Source organism: Eumetopias jubatus, unplaced genomic scaffold, assembly GCF_037043125.1.
Source record: "Eumetopias jubatus isolate StellerSeaLion01/CBP00866 unplaced genomic scaffold, mEumJub1_p1.0 scaffold_8, whole genome shotgun sequence".
NCBI classification, from domain to species: domain Eukaryota; kingdom Metazoa; phylum Chordata; class Mammalia; order Carnivora; family Otariidae; genus Eumetopias; species Eumetopias jubatus.
In genome coordinates this window covers 19,748,856-19,768,662 of record NW_028274814.1, presented here as the reverse complement: position 1 = coordinate 19,768,662, position 19,807 = coordinate 19,748,856, and the positions used below count along the sequence as shown (strand labels likewise).

General features: G+C 41.0%; 1 protein-coding gene across 3 annotated transcripts in view; it reads right to left on the bottom strand.

The window, feature by feature from the left end:
- RSU1 (Ras suppressor protein 1) overlaps window positions 1-19,807 on the bottom strand; it is a 253,585-nt gene that overhangs the window by 128,601 nt on the left and 105,177 nt on the right. For all 3 annotated transcript variants that reach the window (XM_028114094.1, XM_028114093.2, XM_088025799.1), the window contains one exon: window positions 17,757-17,889. In XM_028114094.1, the coding sequence (XP_027969895.1) occupies window positions 17,757-17,889 (133 nt within the window). The remainder of the gene's footprint in view (window positions 1-17,756; window positions 17,890-19,807) is intronic.

The window sequence follows — 19,807 nt, the reverse complement described above, 5'->3', positions numbered from 1 at the left end:
ATGGCTAAAGAATTTCACTTCATAATAAAAAAGGAGTCAATTAGTCAAGAGGATGTAAACAATCCTAAATATTTATAAATCTAATTACAGAACCTAAAACTACATGAAGCAAAACTGATAGGACTGAAAAGAGAAATAGAGAAATTCATAATTATAGTCTGAGACTTATACCCCTCTCTCCACAACTGACAGAACAAGTAGACAAGAATATGAAAAACCTAGGACAATCAACCCATCTGCACCCAAACAGTGCAGAAAGAATTGGATATCTATATGCAAAAATACGAACTTTCATCCACACCTCACACCCTATAAAAGATTAATTCAAAATGTATCACAGACCTAAACGCAAAACCTAAAATTATAATCTCCAGGAGATGGGGTAAAAGGAGGGACGGGCAAGAGGGAGAGGTAAGACAGGGGCACAAGCAAACTTCTGGATATGACATGTAGGTTCACCGTCCTGATTCCGGTGACTAATTTACACGTGTACACCCACGTCAAAATGTATTAAGTGATATACCTTACATATGTAGTTTATTGTATAACAACTGCTCTTCAATAAAGACATAAAATTAAAAAAAAAAATCCAATTGGCCCAGTGTCACAAAACTAGTGAAAGGTGTTAAGAGTGGGATTTGAACCCAGGGAGCCTGCCTTCAGAGCCTATGCTCCCACGCACTCTCCTGCATGCCTCCTGGAGCTAGCTTATTCTTCAGAGCTACACCTGCTTGATGCTGGGACTAAGCCCTCCTATTCGTGGGTTTCCTCCCAGGTAGGACCGAGGGACAGTTCACCATTTACTGACATTTCCTTTGGCGGGTATTTAGAAGCCGTTTGGGTTCGTGGAAATGCTTCCCCAGGGCCCCCAAGTTCCACTGGCACAAGGGTGCGCCTCCAGACGCTGGCGAGGCTCTGAGCCCAGAGGCTGGGGGAACCTGGCTGTGGTTCTATCAGCCGCTCTGACTGGTTCTCTTTTGTAATGGATGCAGCAACATTTATGTTCAAAAGCAGGAACTGGGGAATGATGTACAGAGAGTGGTCATAACTCTTCCATTCATTCATGCACTCTCTCCCTTATTTTTTGTGGTGTGCACAAAACGAAGTCACACTTAGGACAAACCCATAAAATGCCATCTTTTTGTCTTCGACACATTATTAACACTAAAAATTTGATCAGGAGAATTTTGTTTGAAATATACAGAATTAATGCAACCTGTGAGAAAACTGAATATCACACGTGGAGGCAGGGTATTGACGGGATCCTTCTGTGTGCAGACAAGCCAAATATTTCTTTAAGAACGCCACCACTCCTCGCCCTTGTTGTCAGTGGGTCAGTGACACAGGTGAGGGAGAGAAGCTACAGCAGGCAGCCTACTGCAGGATATGGCTGCTTCTCAGTGCAGCTGATGAGGACTCCTCTGGTTGTTCCCCCAAAGCGGAGTGCCTCCTGAGGGATTCCCTGTACCCTTTCATATCTAGGTTCTTAGGTTCAGAGACTGAGCTCTAAGTGGTTTTTCTGACTTGTCAACAAACCTTATTTTGAGGGTCGGGGGTGGGTGGGAACGGGGAGGAAGAACTATCTCGAATTCCCTCCCCTCTGCTTTGCTATTTATTTCTAAGCAATGACCCTAGTTCAAAACCTGCCAATTCACCTTCTACAGATTCTTTCACACCATCATGATGGAGGATGACAGCCACACCTGCATCGTGGGGTGATGCTCAGCGGCCGCTAGCTAGGTTCCCCCCGCCCCCACACCCAATCCCCACAGAGATATTTGTTAGAGGGTGGAGGCCGGCTGATTGAAAAACAGGAAGAAAAACAGGCTAACGGTCTGAGTCTAGGTCATTACCCCCTTAACGGCTCTGGTATTTTTCCCCCCGTATTACCCTCTAAAATTCCATGTGTGGGGTTTCTTTCTTTCAAAGCCTAGCTAAAAAGAGCTACTAGGTTCAATGGGAAAGAACTGGTCAGGGAAGGGTGCAGCCTTGGAAACATCACAGAAACATTTATGGTGACAGAAGCGACACTAATAATATCACGAAATCTTAACAACTCAGACATGAGGAGGAAAAGGGAAATACTTAAAAATGTGTGATGGATGTGCGACAGAAGGTTTTTTAAAAAAAGTTCCTCAAGCAGAAACGCTGAACCTGAAGGCCACAGCATATCCTTGAAAGAACAACTCTCATTCATCAACTATTTTGAGAGCTGAGCAGAGGCCAGGCACTGTCTGAGGTTCCTGGTGACACAGCAGTGCACAAAACAAAGTCCCAGCTCTCGGGGGAGCCCCCGTTCTGGAAGGGGGCAGATAAAATACAGGCAGGGGTGGATGGTGGAGTCTGTTTTAGATAGAGCGGCGTTAAGTGTTTTGTTGTGATGACATCTGAGCAAAAACTTGAATGGGATGGAGGACAGGCCAAATGTCATCTGGAAATTGAATACAAAGAGTAAAACTATTTGTGTTAAAAGACAAATAAACAAAGAGGGAACACACATTAACTTCAAAAGGTTGTACTGGTACATTTTCCCCGCTTCAGTGTTACGGTCTCCTAAGGGAATGGGATTCTATCTAGAAACCGGGAGATCTACACCTTTGTATTACTGAGTGGCCCCCACTTTTGGTTTCTTAAGTATAAAACCTAGAAGGAAGTTACAATTTCTTTTTCTTTTTAGGTGCTCTGTGAGAGTGACAAAATTTCCTAAACTTACACACTTAGCAGTTAATTGCAGAACACATGAGACCAGGGCCAGGAAGAAAAGAAAGTGAAGACATGCCAATGTGGGATCACCAGTCACGTGAACACACGCGTGCTTTAGGATGTATAACTTGCTGGGGGGAGGGGGGGAACTGGATTAACAAACTCCAATCATAGAGTAAAGCCGAAACAAACTTAATGATTCAGATAAACTGGAACCATCAACAAGAATGCATGCTCCTTTGAATATAGGTTATTTTTCTGCTTTGTGTCACCCCAGTGGCTGGCAGATCTCATGTCACTCTACCCTTGACATTTGTTTGGAAAATATGTACTTCTGGACCCTCAGTTTTTGCATGCTAATGTTATTTTCCACTTAAAAGAACCAAGACCCCTTGGAGAAAAGTCAGTTCTTTGTTGAGAATTATAACCTGGGACCAGAGCTACTAAGAAAACTAAGACACAAAGAAGAGATCATGGGGAAAACTTGGGAGGGTTCGTACAAGCCAATCTGATTTCAGTCACTGGTACGAGATGAGCTGAGAAAGGCAGGAGTCCACAGTGATGCCCAAAGAGATAAATAATATGAAGTGTGGTAGAGAGAGGCCTTTGAATAGGTATTAACTGACTAAAGTCCAACTATGGAACAATATAAACGTGTAGCCCACAGTAGATGAATACACACCCACTGAACCAGAGGGGGTAGCTGGCAAGAAGATGGATTTGTGTTTGTTGGGCCAGACCCATGCACACAAGTGGATGTTAGATCAGAATCAGGGTAGAAGGAGGAAGACAGGTTTTCAGGGATGCGGTTTCAGGACACCTGAATGTTGTTGCCTGTGCCTTCACCACAGGATGGGGATATGGCCCTAAAAGGGGCTGGGCTTGATTTAAGAACCAAAAAAGCCAAATGATATGACCGTACCACAAGGCATCAAACATTAATGCCCCTATGAGAATGTCAACATAAACTCAGCACTTCTTCTTTTTCTTCCTAGATATGACTCAAAAGCAACAAGGAGAATACAAGATTAGTATGCTTTTGAATAAGATGGACTGAGTTTGATTTCTGGCTTTACCACTCGAGTAAACCCTGGTCATTCTACTTCATCTGCAACTCTCTGTCTTCTCATCTGAAAGCCAGGTGAATACCTATGTCTCACTGAGTCATGAAATTATAGGAGATGAAGCCTATAAGGAACCCATCAGGACCTCAACCATAGCAAGCAGGAAGTCAGCGAATGTCAATTCTGTCTCCTCAGTGTAATGGAGGCAACTTCTCTCACTCACGAATCCACCTGGATGCTAGTCCGTGAATAAAAGACATGGAAGGGGGGGTAAGGTACTGGACTTAATCATGTTCTGAATTTTTCTACAGAAGCTGCTCAAGATTCTTAGTATTTCAACCACAGTAAAACCAAAGTCGTTTTGTATAATGTATTCACATGGTGGTTTTGAATGAGCATCTTCCCATGGGCCATTATTTCTTTTTCTAACCATGTTTCAGTATAAAAATAATAAAGAATATTTTCATTCAATCAACCTAATGACCAGTAGTTTCCTTGTTGAGCTGTCTCAGTAATTCAACTTATTCAAAATAAAGAAGTCTGCTTCAGAAAACTAAAAATATAAATAAAAAATAAAAAAATACAGTTCTAAGATTTTAAGTAGTTCAAAACAAAAATTGTTATTAACAAAATTTACATTCCTTAGGAATTATCTAGAATTTAGTACCAAAATAAATTCGCTAGTTGAAAAACAGTCTATTAAAAGATTACCACTCATGCAGTTTCTACTGAGAAAGCACAAGAACAGATTAAAAATGCTCATAATCTCACATAAACAGTCTGAAACACATACGTCATCTTAGCTTACAGCCAAAAAAATAATTAAATGAGAAAAATTAAGACAACAAAAATCCATGTCTCTTGTATGGAAACCTGAAGCCCAATCTCATCCTCTCATACACAATGAACTCTTCCAACATCCATTCTTCCTCCTTTCAAACCCTCACGACCTTTCAAATATAGAAAACCTTACTTTCAATCACTTAAACTCTTAGGTGGGAAAATACACCTATTTGAAGATACTTAACACAAAAGTACATTTTGTTGTTTTTTCTTCCTTATTCTACTCTGTTACCTCTTTATGAATGACTACAGATTATAAAGGAAAAATGAATTGCTACAGATTCTTCCAAGGATACAGGAAAGCCTGATGTTATCTGAGACATATAAAAAATGTAAGATTTCACAATACTTAAGCCAAGAATAGGCATGATCACTGCATTAAGTGAGAAACCTTCTTTCAAGCTCTCATTTAGAGAGTCCCTTTCTAAGACTCAGGACCCTTTAAGAAGGTTTTGGCTATACTTGGTTAAACAGCATACCTGGTAAGAAGGCTTCCACTCAATCTCGGCAAATGAATGGAAAAGAGCCAACACAGGAGACAAAACCAACTATGGGCATACGTTCCTCAGACATACTGAGGGTTTGGATCCAGACCTCTATCATAAAGCAAATATTTATTTATTAATTTCAATAAAGTAAGTCACATGAAGGTTGTGGTTTCCCAAAAGTTATGCTGACATTATACTGTAGTTTATTAAGTGTGCCACAGTATTATGTCTAAATAAATACATATTTTTGCTAAAAAATACTGACCTTCATGTGAGCTTTCAGCAAGTCATCATCTTCTGGCTGGTGGAGGGCCTTGCTCCAATGTTGATGGCTGCTGACTGGTCAATCAGGGTGGTGGCTGCTCAATATTGGGGTGACTGTGTCAATTTCTTTTGTTTTTTTAAAGATTTTATTTATTTATTTCACAGAGAGAGACAGCGAGAGAGGAAACACAAGCAGGGGGAGTGGGAGAGGGAGAAGCAGGCTTCCCACCGAGCAGGGAGCCCGATGTGGGGCTCGATCCCAGGACCCTGGGATCATGACCTGAGCCGAAGGCAGACGCTTAATGACTGAGCCACCCAGGCGCCCCTCAATTTCTTAAAATAAGACAGCAATGGGGGCACCTGGGTGGGTCAGTCAGTTAAGCATCCGACTCATGATTTTGGCTCCAGTCATGCTCTCAGGGTCATGAGATCAAGCCCTGTGTCGGGCTCTGTGCTCAGCACTGAGTCTGTTTGGTCTCCTTTCTCTCCCTCTCCCTCTGCCCCTCCCCCTGCTCTATTTCAAATAAATAAATAAAATCTTAAAAAAAAAAAAAGACAGCAATGAAATTTGCCACTTCAACTGACTCCTCCTTTCTCAAACAACTTCTCTGGATCATGTGATGCTGTTCAGACTGTACCCAGAGGAGAACTTTGTTCAAAAGTTAAGTCAATCCTCTCAAACCCTGCAGCTGCTTTTATCCACTAAGTTTATGTAATACTCTAAATCCTTTGTTGTCCTTTCCGAAGTCTTCACTAGATTCCACCTCAAGAAACCACTTTCTTTGCTCATCCGTAAGAAGCAACTCCTCATCCGTTCAAGTTTTTTCATGAGATTGCAGCAATCTAGTGCCATCTTTAGGCTCCACTTCTAATTCTAGTTCTCTTGCGATTTCTACCCCATCTGCAGCTGTGTCTCAGGAATGGGAGGCCTGAGCAGCAGGAGAGAGACAGGGCACTGGCCAGCCGGTTGGACCAGGCAGAGCACACAACGTCCGCCCATTACGTTTGTTGTCTTATTTGAGCACAATTACACTAGTAACATCAAATATCACTGATCACAGATCACCAGTAGAAATACACTAATAATGAAAGAGCTTGAAATATTGTGAGAAATACCAAAACGTGACACAGAGACAAGAAGTGAGCAAATGCTAGTGGAAAAATGACACCAGCAAACTAGGTCGACACACGCCTGCTACAAATCTTCAAAGTGTAAAAAAAAAAAAAAAATGCATCATCGGGGCGCCTGGGTGGCTCCGTCGTTAAGCGTCTGCCTTCGGCTCAGGTCATGATCCCGGGGTCCTGGCATCGAGCCCCGCATCGGGCTCCCTGCTCCGCGGGAAGCCTGCTTCTCCCTCTCTCACTCCCCCTGCTTGTGTTCCCTCTCTCGCTGTGTCTTTCTCTGTCAAATAAATAAATAAAATCTTAAGAAAAAAAAAACAAAAAAACGCATCATCTGAGAAGCACAATGAAGCAAAGGGCAATAAAACGAGGTAGGCCTATGTACCGCTACAGCCTTTGTCGTTTCTTAACTTCAAGGGCCCTACAGGTTCTTCATTGGTTTTTAAACAATCTATTAAATAGTGAATATGTGTATAAAACAGAACATTCAACAGGTACCAAAGAGTAAATGGAGAGGGCAATATAGTCTGCCCTCCCAGCCTCTGGCCACCCAGTTTCCTTCCCTAGAGATAACCACCCACACCACTAACCCGAGTTTCTCTCAGAAAGAGTCCAAACATTTGTGACACAGTCCCACACTCCGGATGCCATGAAACACTCCCCTGACAAAGAGAAGGTGCACAAAATCACCACGGAGGCTGTGGATTCACAGAGAGGAAGGGCTCACTTTCAAACACAGCTCACTGACTTGTGGTTAAAAAACGATTTCATTTCTAATACGGAAGTAGAGTGGTAAAAAAAGAGATCTATACACACAGTGAAAGACTACTGTGAAGACTTCATCTTCACTTAATACTATATATGGAGAAGGCATTTAAATGTTTTGACTATTGTTTACCGGGCACGGCAAAAACAAAAAACCCTGTAACTTGGTCCATTCTAGAGGCTGGAATGGTTTTTGTTTTTTCTTTTGTGATTTCTTTCAGAAATCTGGGCAACTTGTCAGAGGCTACTCCGCCTGAGACAGGTCATTTATGTAAGACATTGAGGGCATGCCACATGCAAAGCTCAGGCTTGCAGGAATCTTGAGTATGGCTCTCAAAAAGATTACAGCCTCTTAAGGGAGAGAAAACATGTACTAAGCTCCCTCCCCTCCCCCACCAAATAAAGGTTAGTATTCACAGAAATAAATACTGTGTTATAAAATGATAAACAGCACTTGTAATGAGTTGAGCACGATGTCTGTCACATGGTCAATACTCAATAACTGATCACTATTATTATTATTTTTTAAAGATTTATTTATTTGAGAGAGAGAGAATGAGAGAGAGAGAGCACGAGAGGGAAGAGGGTCAGAGGGAGAAGCAGACTCCCCGCCGAAGCAGGGAGCCTGATGTGGGACTCGATCCCGGGACTCCAGGATCATGACCTGAGCCGCTTAACCAACGGAGCCACCCAGGCGCCCCACTGATCACTATTATTATTAAAACTGCTACTAAGGAAAAGTAAAGGCTCTGAAGAAAGAGGATAAAAGGGATTTGGAAGACACGGGCGAGGGGGAAATCTTCAGAAAAAAGGTCTCTCAGGAAGCAGTATTTGATACTTGAAGAACACGGGGCTTTCAATAGGTAAATACGGGAAGAAGGAACATTCCGGGCAGAGAAAACAGCACTTAAGGAGATGTGAGTGGGCAGCCGGTTGTATGTCTGATGGGAAATAACCCAGCTTTGTCTTTCGGGTCCATTCCTGGTGGATCTGTACAGAAGCTCCACAGTGGAAGCTCAGCCCTTTGTTGGCCCACCTCCGTGATCCTTCCGTCCCAGAGACTAGTGAGAGTCTGGGACACTCAGGCTCAGGGGATGGAAAAGCTCACCTCTAAACAGCTCATCTCACATGATGGAGATCCAAACCTTTTGTGATTCCTTCAGAATGGTGCCAGAAACTGTGCCAAGAACACAGTAGACATTCGCCTGCGTCTCATATCTCAGAGGGTACACACAGAGCCCATCCACAAGAGAGGTAGTTTGTCGACTGCTGTTTCCCCACGCCATTTCCAAGAGTTCAAGCTTAGCAATCTCGTCCCAAAGGAAAGGACAGAGCTTGCGGATTCTTAACTTTGGATGACAACTGTAACAGAATCCAAAGAAAATGTAGATCCTAGTTTAAAATGAATGCTACACGCTTCATATTCGAACATGAGGTTTCCTACCTTCTGTCTACGTAGCATCCTCGGTCTTACAGTTAAGACCCAACAAAATACTCTACTGGAGAAAAACAAAGAGAAGAGGTTTCACCTGAGAAGCTAACTAGCACCCTGCTGACCCTTTGCATGAAATTATGAGTAAGTTCTCTGATACAGGCTGTAAATATAACACACAACCGACAAAAAGCATAGTCTTAAACGATCTTTTACATGCCACTTTCTCTACCCTATTAAGATGCTCGTTGTTTCTTTGATTTATATGATAATAAATTTTTGATGACTGGTAAGTCTCATAAAATTGCTCTGGTGCTGACTACACTGATTAATAAGTCTGAAGAATCGAAAGTGTCAGGAATTCATGTGTATGAATAAGTTACTACCAAACATATATTAGGTATTCCATAAAATATAGAATAAAAAGGTTGATCTGGTAATTTTATCTTGTATCCATTTTCCTGTAACAATTTATATTCAGGGTCATCATCATCTTTCGTTACCTTTAAAAAAAAAAATCAATGAAGTAAGTCCATATGGAGGCAAATTCAGGAATTAAACTAAATTTTTAAAAAAATAATGAACTAATATAGACAATAAAACATGTTTCCCAGAAAAAAAAAAAAATCAGAAGTGGAAATCATTCCTGGGGCAACTTTGAGATGATCTAGTTTGAATCACTCCCTTCGAGACGGGGAAGCCGAGCATGGGTGTGCAGAGGCCCTTTGCCACCGACAGAACTGAGACCAGAGGCCCACCTCTAGGACCAGTACATATGCTAAGAACAGACTTATTTCCCTTCTTTTTTCCTCAGAGCTTCACAGCACAGTATGCCTGTGTCTTGACACCATGGAGCATCACATGAAAATATGCACTCCGTCTCTGATGCCCCTCTCTCTGCTGGGAAAGCAAACCAGCTTAATTACATGAGAACAGAATTCCCTGCCCTGTTATTAGTAGACTCAATCTTGCCTGTTAAGACTCCAGAGATAAGGTAAGAAAAATGAAACAAAGTTATAAGGGCTCCCAATGTGGTTACTGGAACTCTGAGATGAGACAGGAAATCTCTGACCCCTTACTGAGTAACATGCCAGTAGCTACCAAAGTCCCAGGGAGAACAACCCATACCTGCTAGTGTGGGTTCCATGGCATATGAGTCAGACAGGAGGCACAAATGCCCTCTGTACAGCATCTTCCTTCTAGAAGATTCTTGGGGGAGAAACAGCATGGGGTCCAGCAGGTGGTGCTCTATATAACCCTCCCTTCTTGAATTCTCTAGCCAAATACGACAGAGCAGGGGGCTTTCTTAGGTGCCTTTCATTCCCAAGGGACCCTTAAATCCTAACCAGTCTCTGTTTTAACATGGTCCACTGTTAGAAGGTTCAAAATAAAAACACTGACTCCTCTGCCAGGCACAAGAGCCTATCCTGTGTCCCTAAAATGAAACCGGAGTGAATGTGCATGCTTTGGAGAAACACCAAACTCCAGAAGCCAGGCATATTAGGAGAGGCATGGGGGAGGGGGGTGGATCAAGTCTCACAGAGTCCTTCAAACATACTCGCTAATAGAGAAAACATGCCTCCTGTGAAGTTACGGGGCCTGTGGAGGAGAAGAGTAAAGAGGCGGAACACATGGATAGAGGGCTGAATGCTATTTCTGGGCATCCAAGTAACAGCCATGTTACAGGTTGAACTGTACCCCTATCCGCTCCCAAACTCACCTGTTGAAGCCTTAGCCCCCGGTACCTCAGAATGTGACCATATTTGTGGCCCTATAGAAACGGAAAATTTGGATGCAGGCAGCGATGCACAAGCAAGGAAGATGATGTGAAGGGACAGAAGAGGCAGAAAGGCCTGGAACAGATCCTTCTGTCAGAAAAAAAACCAACCCCATCGACTTCTTGATCTCAGACTTCCAGCCTCTAGAACTGTAAGACAATAAATTTCTGCTAAGTGGCTTAGACAACCAAATTTGGACAAAACCAGGTATCAGCAGGAAGAACAAGAAAAAGCCACGTGCTTACTTGGTAAACCTGAGATTTAAAACAGCCAAACCTCAACGATTATTTATTCTTTAAATATACATGATCTAGTTGGATGGAGAATCAAAAGTATGTACAACTTGAAGGTGATGGAACAGCATATGTTCCAAGTTTAAGATTACTTAAAAATTAACTATCAGAGTGGAAACAGTATTTCTTGACTGCAAACTTTTTATACCATGAGTCTTAAAAAATACATATGAAATAACACACTAACAAAACAGGATAAAATATGAAAAGTTGTTTCCTTAAGGGTTGGCAAATAAACTGGAACATCAACAGATGCCTATGAACATAATTCACAGTTAAGCTTTTTATCTGATAAAGCTGATTCAAACTCCTTTCATAGTACACATCCTAAGTCAGAATTTCTGATGGTACAGAAGAACCCTGAACTGCCAGAAATTACCAAAAACTCCCCTCAAAACCCTCTGCTAATCTCGACCAGAATAAAAAGCCAGCATGTAATAAAATAATATATTACTGTGTAGACAATAGAAATCACAGATTTTTTTTTATTATAAAAGCATCACTTACTAATTTATCTCTCAAATAAAAACTGCAAATGCAGGCAATAACTCATCTTAGCTGGATAGAAAGCTCAAGCATTTAACTTTAAGATTACTGAGAGTTAAAAAAAGGTTGTCAATATGCAGAGCTGATCAATTTCATTTCATTGAGGAGGTCAATACTTAATAGCTCAATGTGATTATATCAAGTAAATCTCATCTAAAAATGGAACTCTTAATAGCGCCTGAAGAGGAAGTAAGCTGACACATTTCCTTTTTAGAGTACAGGCTGAGTCTAGCTTATGTTGATTTTCTTCTGTCAAGTAGAACAAATTATCTATATTCTATTTACCTTAAATTGATACTATAACGAATCACGCAGTACATTACAGTCCAGCTATACAAGACAGCCTCAATGTAAGCCTGACAGTCAATATACAAGTTGAGATAAGGGGTGGGGAGGGAGGACATGATTGTTCTGCACTTTAAAATCATATTACATAAGAGTGCGAGGTTCAGAATAAACATCATTCTTCTCCTTTTGAGGCAGAAGTTGTAGTTTTTTTCCCCATTTACTGTAAATGTATTCACAACTTTTTAACGGTAAGTGTAGTTAGCCGCTGAATAAAATGCAGAAAGACTGACAGAGCTTCTGCTCGATGGTCAAACCTGACCGAGCCTGTCCCCACAGAGGTGGCAGGCCAGCAAGGTGTGGCTGGGGCATGACTACACTGGAGGACCACAGCGAACGTGGATATGCAAGGGAGACTTCCCCAAGTCTGCATGTGTAGCCAAGTCAGAGTAAAAAACATTCCAGAATATATATAAGATGGGGTTTCCTGGACGCCTCCAGGAATACCAAGTAGCCCCCTGAAGCTGGTTTTTAAACCCTGGCAGGGTTCACCCTAGACCTTTATAGGTTTAGGGGGCAGAGGTTCCCTACTGTGACTCTTCTGGAATCCAAGTACACTGGCAATGTCAAGCGGGATGCACCTTCCATTTAAAAAACTGAACTATTTTGCATGAGCTATAAAATTATAGAAAAATAAAGCTTCAAAGGGCAAATAAAACTTCATGTATCGAAAAAATGGTGAACATGTACCAAGAAAATGGAAAAATACTAATTACCTCTAAAGTATACCTGAATAATAGTGCTCAACAAGTTAACAGCAGAAAAGCAAAGATCCTTTTAAATGTAAATTACATTAAGCAATCTATCAAAAAAACTTGGAAGAGAGACAAAATTGTTATGTACTCTTCCTCGCATGATCTGTTTTCCTCCTGTTACCTTAAGAGGGAGGTATTAATTTACCAGGGCAAGGAGCGGCTCATGGAGACAGAGCAACAGGTGAGTGACTGTGTCCAAGATCCACAGCTGGTATTACTGTCCTGACATGTCTGTTCAGGGGAATAAACATGTCTCAGCTCCCTTGTGCTGGTAACATACTATCTGGAGAAAAAGGAACACTTGCAATTTTACCAATCAAAGTCAGCATCAGATAAGGGATATGATACAATACCATCCAAAATATACCTTATGGGTTTCCCTTTCCTCTTTGCTATTTCTTAGCATGTTAGGTAAATGCAACATATTTGCATGCAAATAGATTCAGAGACATCAGAAGTTTGAATCGTATTTTTTGTATTATGGAAGAAATGTGATAATACATTTATTAACTTAAGAAAGAACCAAAATATATATATGTAACATCTATAAGGGAAATATAAATTACCAGGAACCCAATACACAGTCAACTTTTAAAAATAAAAACAATCTTTTATGTCCAAAGCTTTAGGAAAAAAAAAAAAAAAAACTGGTTCTTCATTTTCATGTCTACTCTAAAGAAATGTTTTTCTTCTCTGGCTTAATGTGAGCTATTTTCAGGTACAGTAATGAAAGAAAAGTCAACATTTTTCCTGCCTTCCTGTATCACTACGAAAAATTCACTAACTGCTAGAAAGGTCCTGGAAGTTTAACCCTCTCCTCCATCCTTCTGTGGTATTTATAAAACCATCTGCTAGTTCTGCGCATCCATTTATACTTCAGCAGAAACTAATAAGGTTTGGAGGGCTTTGTTAGAAGGGATTTCCTTCCGGAAAGGGCTGTCTCAAAATGAACAGGATCACTTACTAGGTTTGAAATGCTGGGGCCTTTTGATAGACGAGATAGATCTGTTATTAAAGGGTCTTCTAGGTCACTGACGCGGCATCCATTAGAGGATAGGCTAGTTGTTTAAAAAAAGCCCATTTACATCTGCCATAGCCTGTACACAGGTTTGCACGCAGCGCAGAAAAAAGAAAACATTTCTTAGTTTGAACTGTGCAAGCAAAATAAGTTCAGAGACAATAACCAGCAGATAAAAGTATTCCTCCTTACAAATCAAACAGGATGACTTATTTTGCTCGATTTCTAGTGAAAAGAAATTGCCGGCATTTTTCTCATCACTGCCCAACATTCACCAAGTGTTGCTTTGTGAAAATGTTTCCACTAACTGGCATGAATAATCGTAGGGCCAGTCGTCACTCAAGATTAAAGAAGAAAATAAAAATGTAAGTGAGTGTCGCGTCTCTCCCCAGAGACAAAAGCAAGTCACGGGGCAGGAAGAATGACGGGGAAGCATCCTCTGAGTGATGCCACTCTGGAAATGAGGCTTTAGGACCACCATACTTCGTAAAATGCAGCCTTCATGAGGATGCCTGTTTTCCAAATGCCTCTTTCAACCAACACATTTTCAGCCAAACATTTGTCAAACCTCTTCTTTTGTTAAGAGTTAACTTGTCAGCTTTTAAAATGGCTTGAGGTTCCTATCCACCTTCCTTGATGGAAATGTGAAAAGTGTGAGTTACTCCCTTTCACAAAGCATCTTGTCAAGGATCCTGACTCTAATCTGACTTCTCGGGGCGGGGAGGGGGGGATCTACCTTCTGGAAACTTAACAAGTGGTGACTATTTGATCATAATTCTGCTTCGCAGAAATAAGAGAGGTCATGCAAAGAGAAAACCACTACCAAATACAGAGTTAAGGGGTGACCGGAGAGCTCGACCACAGCCGGAAAATGCTGATGCCCTCATAGGGTTTGCTCCTCAACAACCTGACCGAGCGAATGACTGTACTTGAACAGAGGGAGTAACACAATGAATGGGCACTGCGATGACACCAGCCAGCATGTTCCCTTTGCTGAACGTATGATAAATGGATAAAGAGCAGTCCCCACCTGAAAAATGATGAGGAGGACATGAGGGATGCCCAAAGTGTACTCAACAGAACAAGCTCCTGAAAACGACACCTCGACACACTCCTGGCCACACCTACCCACGGCTCCTCCCTGCTCAAGAAGTGCACAAGTTCCTATCTTCACCACGTTAAATCATCTCAGAGCATTTTCATTCTTCCTGCACACTGATTTCACTGTTTTGTTTCCAATGTCCACGTCCCCTCTTGGAGTCCATGAGAGCCTGGAAGTGGGATCATCTATCTCCTCTGCCTGTCGCTGCTCTAGACTCAGAAGGCCTCTGAGGATGTGCTTGGAACAGGAAGGTCGCTGTGAAAGTCAACCACGGACATGCATGGAAAGGAAACATGCCAGTAAGTTCTTCACTGATCTCGCTTAGGTAACGAGTCAATTGGTTAGAAAATTGGAAAAAAAGGGAAGGATCATCATCAGCGATTTAAGCGCCGAAGTAAAATTAAAATATGCTTTCTTGGTAGTCTGAAGATCAATATATTAAAAAAAAAAGGATTTGTTATGGGAAGGGGTACATGTGACTTATAGAAAAAGACATAAGGAAGCAAAGAGTAGAAACTGCAGCTTTTAGAACAGAACGCCTAAGATGAAGGTGCTGAATGTGAAACTGGCTTTTTTCAGAAAAATGGGAGTGTAATGAATAAACTGCCTCCTCAAAAGTCAACAAAGGCACAGCTTTATGCTACAAGTCCTCCGATTAGGAAGTGGCTACTTAAAAAAAATTAAAGAATTAAGTCGGGTTCTAGTTATAGGAGGCTATAGCAATATACAGCTATTCACATAAAAGAGAACCTTACATGTTAAAACTCCGTGAAACATAATGGTGGCATTTCTGTGTAAGTATTTTTTTAAAAAAGACTAGGACTAAGAGTCTGACTTAGTGTCTTACCTAGTTAATAGTCCACGTGTTTGGCTAGTATGTTTGGTAATGGAGTGAGAACGGCCTCCACGGGAGGATGGGGAAGGACAGAAAGCTGAAACAGAGAACGGCCAACACTCTTCTCTTTCCCAAGGAGGAGAGAACTCCGAGGGAATTCACCAAGGGTCCCTGCCCTCGAGGAGGTCCCATCAAGTGTATACTCCCCACAGAGGCTCACAGAGACGCCTCTAGAAACACTGAACGGGGTACTAACCTGTCCCCCTAAAAGGGGTTAACAACGCTCCTATGCTTACTTAAGCTTTTGAACATGGGGAATGTTCATTTCACTGTGTAAAAGATAATATCATTCTCCATGAGGAAATCAAAAAGTAAGCTGGTAGGCAAATTGCTTAGATCACTCTGATCCTCAAAACCAGGATGCTGATAAGAGAGAAAGGGCCATATAGACAACAAACATGTTACCGATTAAAATGTCAGGCCGTATACTCCCTTTTGAATAACTGAACAATTAACTCAATGAAGGCAATGAATCTCATTCACCCGAAATCCTAACCATGTTCAAATAACCAGAAATAGTTTATAATATATAATAAATAGTGTATAATGGTGATTAGTTGTAATAATGATTAATAATGACTCTGAGGTAATACAATATTCATAAATTCACAACTTAATCTTTTAAAATGAAATTAAAATTAGAAGTGCTTTTATAGGCAATGTATTCTAATACGTTATACATTATAAATTAATGGATGATAAAACAAAAGATTGTTAGCCAGAATAAAAAAGAGTATTTTTCCCAGTTCTCAGTCAAAAAAAAAGCTTGCCTGTAGATTTTTCTGCATGTTAAAAGGTATGCAAGGATTTTCTAAAAAGATAACCTACAAACCAAGATCTATGGAGACTGCCATTTACCAACAAAAAATCAGACATCCATCTAAAATTGATGATAGCAATGATTAACAATTTAAGAGGAACAAAATGAACAATAAGCTGCTAATGTGCAATTATATTTTCACACATTTTCATAATGAACTAATTACTAAGGCTGAGCTATATTCGTATTTAAAGAAACTATATATATAATTGCGCATAACTATGTGGCTCATGAAACCATAACACATATCTTATACTTCTCTCATTTTACTCTTATAGGTAAGGCTTCAGATATATTGCAAATGTCACAGAATTATCTTAAAAGAAATCTAAACCATGCTTTAAGCTGCTTTCATAGATGAGGATATGCTATCATGTCAGCAATTCTAGTCTATTTGGTCTTAACACCATTGTTCTTCACAGCTCATCCTCTTTGGGATTCTGCCCGATGGAAACAGGACTGTGACAAGTTCCGCATACAAGGGTACACAGGAAGGGAGCTCCGGAACTACAGCCCACCACGTATAGGCAGGGATTCTGCCCTGTTGGTTAATTCTGACCCACTGCCCCAGCATAGACTCAGCAAGGCCTGTGTTGAGTTGGGGGGGGGGGGGCATTGTTCTGATCCCATAATGCAAGCTCCTAACGGCATGTGACCCTTTATGATCCTCTAGCTCTTCTTGACTAGCTGGGATGTCAACTTCTCAGAGGTTGGGGCTGCACACAAAATCAGGTTAAACCGGACTACGGGTTTTTTTCCAAGTCTCTTCTATATTTGCTTCAAACTAGAGGAGATCAGCTTTCGGCATTAAGGATCATGAAAACACAGGGAAGAACGATCACTTCAACTTGGGGGTGGGGGTGGGATGAGGGGAATATAATGTCAGGAGATGTAACAACAACAGAGCAAGTAGGGGGTGCAAGAATTCCTACCGACCCTGACACAACGAGGAAGAACCAGGTTTGGAGGCCCGGCTCCTCACAAGCTGCCCTTGACCCAGGGCAAGGACTTGGGGGATTCTGATGCTGTGACTTAAGCTAGCTGATTCCTCCTCCTCTTTTTCAGCCTTTTCTTTTTCTCTTAGAGAGATTATCATCTTGCCAGTGTAAGAGCTTCCAAAGGATAGAATGATGCTTTCCTAACTGTCTCCCCTGATTCTGTAAATAAACTGCTTAACAATTTTGTTCATAACATTTGTTATTTTTTGCAAAGGAGAAAAAAGTATGTGATGATCTTAATGTGTCTGGTGAACTTCGTTAGTGCCTTTAATAGTCAACTAATTTAATACCTCAAAAAATTTTTTTAACAAATTTGGTACAAACTCCCTTTGAAAACGTCAATTAAAAACCATCTATAAAAAACAGAGACAGTTACTACATGTGGTTATTAATAAAACATTTAAAAATACTATAAGCTAACTGCCACCGATGTGACAATGTCATATGACAGTTTTTTAAAAATGGTGTAATTACAAACACTATAAAACAACAGTCTACTATTTTAGAGAATCGCAGTCTACTTACTATTTGTACGTCTCAGAACGGATATATTCAAAAACATGGGACACGCCAAGCTGGAATTGGTCAGCGATTGGGGTAACCCAGGGATTGTTCTCCGCTTTGAACACTTGCTTCTGACCCGTTAAATCCAAGTTTCCTGAAACGAGGCAAGGAAACAGGAAAAGGTGAAGTTCACTTCATCCAACACAAAATCAGGTCTAGGAAGTCCTGCCCAGCAACCACGGCACAACCCCAAGGATCTCCTGGATCATTCGATTTGATTTTTAAAGAATGTGTTACTTCAAGTTCTCACTGGTATGAAAGCATAGTCCTAGTACCCTGGCCCAAGAAATTAGGAAGGGAGAGAGGGAGGGAGGAAGGCAGCGGGGGAATGAGACAGAAAGGAAGTAAAATTGGAAGGCGTTCTTGCAAATGCAGCATATGCTTTATTTTTCTAGGTATCTGTTACAGAGAAGAAAACGACCTATCCAAGATCGAAAGAAACAACCCTATCAGAACCTCCTGAAATTCTACCTGACGATGTACATCACCACTTGTCAAATCTGATCTAAACCCAATCCAATCAACACCACTATTCATCAGAGTAGAACATGAGTGAAGGAAGAACACTGCCCAGGTAAAATTATTACTGCATTCCTCAAGTACCATAAGCACATCACAGAATCAGCACTAAATGAATCTCATGAACACGGTCATGCTAGAAATTCATATCTGTATTGTCCTTATCAGGTGACCGATTACCTTTAAACAGCATTTCTTCATTTGATTCTCCAGCAGTCCCTAAGGTCAGTCATTGACATCACTTCATAGGTGAAGAAATGGAACCGTGGCAAAATTAAGTACTATGTCCAAGATGAGAAAACTTAAGAATGGGGATTTGAACCCAAGGCTCTGATTCCAAATCTCATATTCTTTCTAGAATGTCTGGGGAAGCTATCAGGTTACATGTCCTAGATCAACCAAGGATGGGTTAAGGAACGCAGCATAAAAAAACTCAGTAAGCGCCACCCATCCGAGTATCATCTGTTAGTAATCAGTTGCCTTTTTTTGTTTGTTTGTTTGGTATACTCAAAAATGGAAAAGGCTATGTGTGAAAGAGCTTTCCATCACACGCCTGCCCTATGCAAGAGACGGGAACAGCGCAGCTACGGACTATGGAGCAGAGATGTATGCAGTCTACCTGGCAGGAGGCTCACCAAAGGCCTTTCCCTATAAGCCCGACTGAGGAAGCCCATTTTCAGACCCCCAGTCTACAGGCAGCCAAGGCTACGTAAACATAGACACCCAGCAACCATTCTTCCCAAAACACATCCAGAGTACCATGTTTGTCCTGTTTTGAAACTCTACTTGCCGATTTTGTCATAACTGATAACTCAAGATGAGGAGGACACATTCTGGGATGCAAGTATACCATGAAGCACATAATTTCCTTGCTGATCTGGGCTTTAGAAATGAACAAACATTTTTACCGGGAAGATGATGTGATATTTCTTCTTAAAACAAAAGAATTGAGAGTTTCAATCTTTTTTTTGTTAGATGAACTTTGTAACTATTCAGGAAAAAAAAAACAGAAGACCAATATAAAAGTGATTACAATTTAATAAAATGCTTTTAAAGAAAACTGATATTACCAAATATTACCAGTGAGTGATTCATCATGATCTTTCCAACGCTACTTAGACTCTGTTGAAGTACAAAAATAAGCAGATAAGTTTCTCTCCAAGATTATCAATATTGTATATTTCCTCATCTTAATGGTTAAACATCATTAGTCAGATATTAACTCATTTGGTAAATTAATGGGCTTTATTCTCTAAACCATGAGTCAGAAAACTGCCTAGGGCAAATGAAAATCCCAGAGCTGCACAAATTCTCTGGGGAGCTGGGTATCTTACTTCAGTGTGACCTTATAGGCAATGGGCTGTTTGTTTTTATCTTCACTTGGGGGGGGCTTTTAGCTTTCCAAGAATAAAACTGATCTCTCCTTTCAATTCCTCTGTAATTCTTCTTTTAGGATCTCGTTTGCTATACTCTATGTCCTCATCCACTCTTCA